The following is a 1,057-nucleotide window of genomic DNA, read 5'->3' as shown; positions in this document are numbered from 1 at the left end:
TGAAAGCTTAGGATCCAATATTGATTATTCTCGATATACTATTTCCTGCATTGACCAGCTTCGTTGGTTAGCGGCAGACAATAGGTTAAGTGGGACCATTTTAGCTCTTACTAGTTACTAGTAGATTATTCTTCACGGACTCAAATTAAAGAAGATTTTTACTACTTAATCTTAGATTATGAATTCACCCAATTATGCTCGATGCCTCATTTAGATACATCCCAGTATATCGGATCATTGATCATTCCCACTGGATACTAGAACACCATCCAGCGGGCCGAGGTCTTCTTTCAAACGTGTTCCACCAACTTCCAATGGCTTACAGTCCTGCAGGATGAATGCCATACGTGTCCACTCAGTCTTGCTCGGGTTACGCCAACCATGCATGGTGGCCCGCTGAATGGCCACGTCCCCACGTTGTAACAATACGGGTTCCCCCTCCTCCAGAATCATCTCCACTTGCCCCTCCAACACGATTCCATAGTCCAAACTCTGTGTGCGATGAACGGCTGCTGGAGTATCGGGCGCAAAATCGACAATTCGAAAAACAGTTCCGTTGGGGTTGACCAAACCCAGGTTACCAGATTTAATGACATTATCATGGGCTGCTAGATCCGCATCGTTGTTCAAGTCGGCTGGGAACTGGGAGGTTGTGTACGCAACATTAAAGGCCATAGGTCGAGGCTCGCCCGGTGTGAATTGACCGTGGAAGGAGGTGGGAACTTCGCTCGAGGAGTGTAACACAGCTTTTCCCTCTGCATTGTGACTGGTAATATGTCTGGTGAATGGAGGCAGAGCTGTACCCTGGTGTTGCTCCACGGCTGCTGCGATTTCTTCGCTGTGAGACATTTTGAGGACTGGGTTGTAGAAAGATAGAAGCAGATGAGATGAGGTGCTGGGAACTTGGGGGTCTTGGGCACTATTTATTAGATCTCCTCATTTTTGGAATAGCCCGGATTCCGGAACATGTTAAAATCACTGCACAGTGACACGTAAAGTCTCAAATTTGCCGGCAATTATGGGGTTTCGGCTTTTCGGTGTGAATGATCATTAGTGT

At 46.8% G+C, this 1,057-nt stretch overlaps 1 protein-coding gene across 1 annotated transcript; it reads right to left on the bottom strand.

Moving 5' to 3' along the window:
* Nucleotides 1–234: 234 nt before the first annotated feature.
* N7483_009936 (cupin domain-containing protein) lies at nucleotides 235–849 on the bottom strand (the record flags this gene model as incomplete). The annotated part of the gene is made up of 1 exon (XM_057093363.1): nucleotides 235–849. The coding sequence occupies one exon, from the start codon at nucleotides 847–849 to the stop codon at nucleotides 235–237; it is 615 nt and encodes a 204-aa protein (XP_056942659.1).
* Between the last annotated feature and the right edge of the window lie 208 nt (nucleotides 850–1,057).

The sequence above is a fragment of the Penicillium malachiteum genome (assembly GCF_028827825.1).
Source record: "Penicillium malachiteum strain IBT 17515 chromosome Unknown utg000005l:1.0-9002435.0:1.0-325561.0, whole genome shotgun sequence".
NCBI lineage: Eukaryota > Fungi > Ascomycota > Eurotiomycetes > Eurotiales > Aspergillaceae > Penicillium > Penicillium malachiteum.
This window is presented reverse-complemented; position numbering and strand designations above follow the sequence as displayed.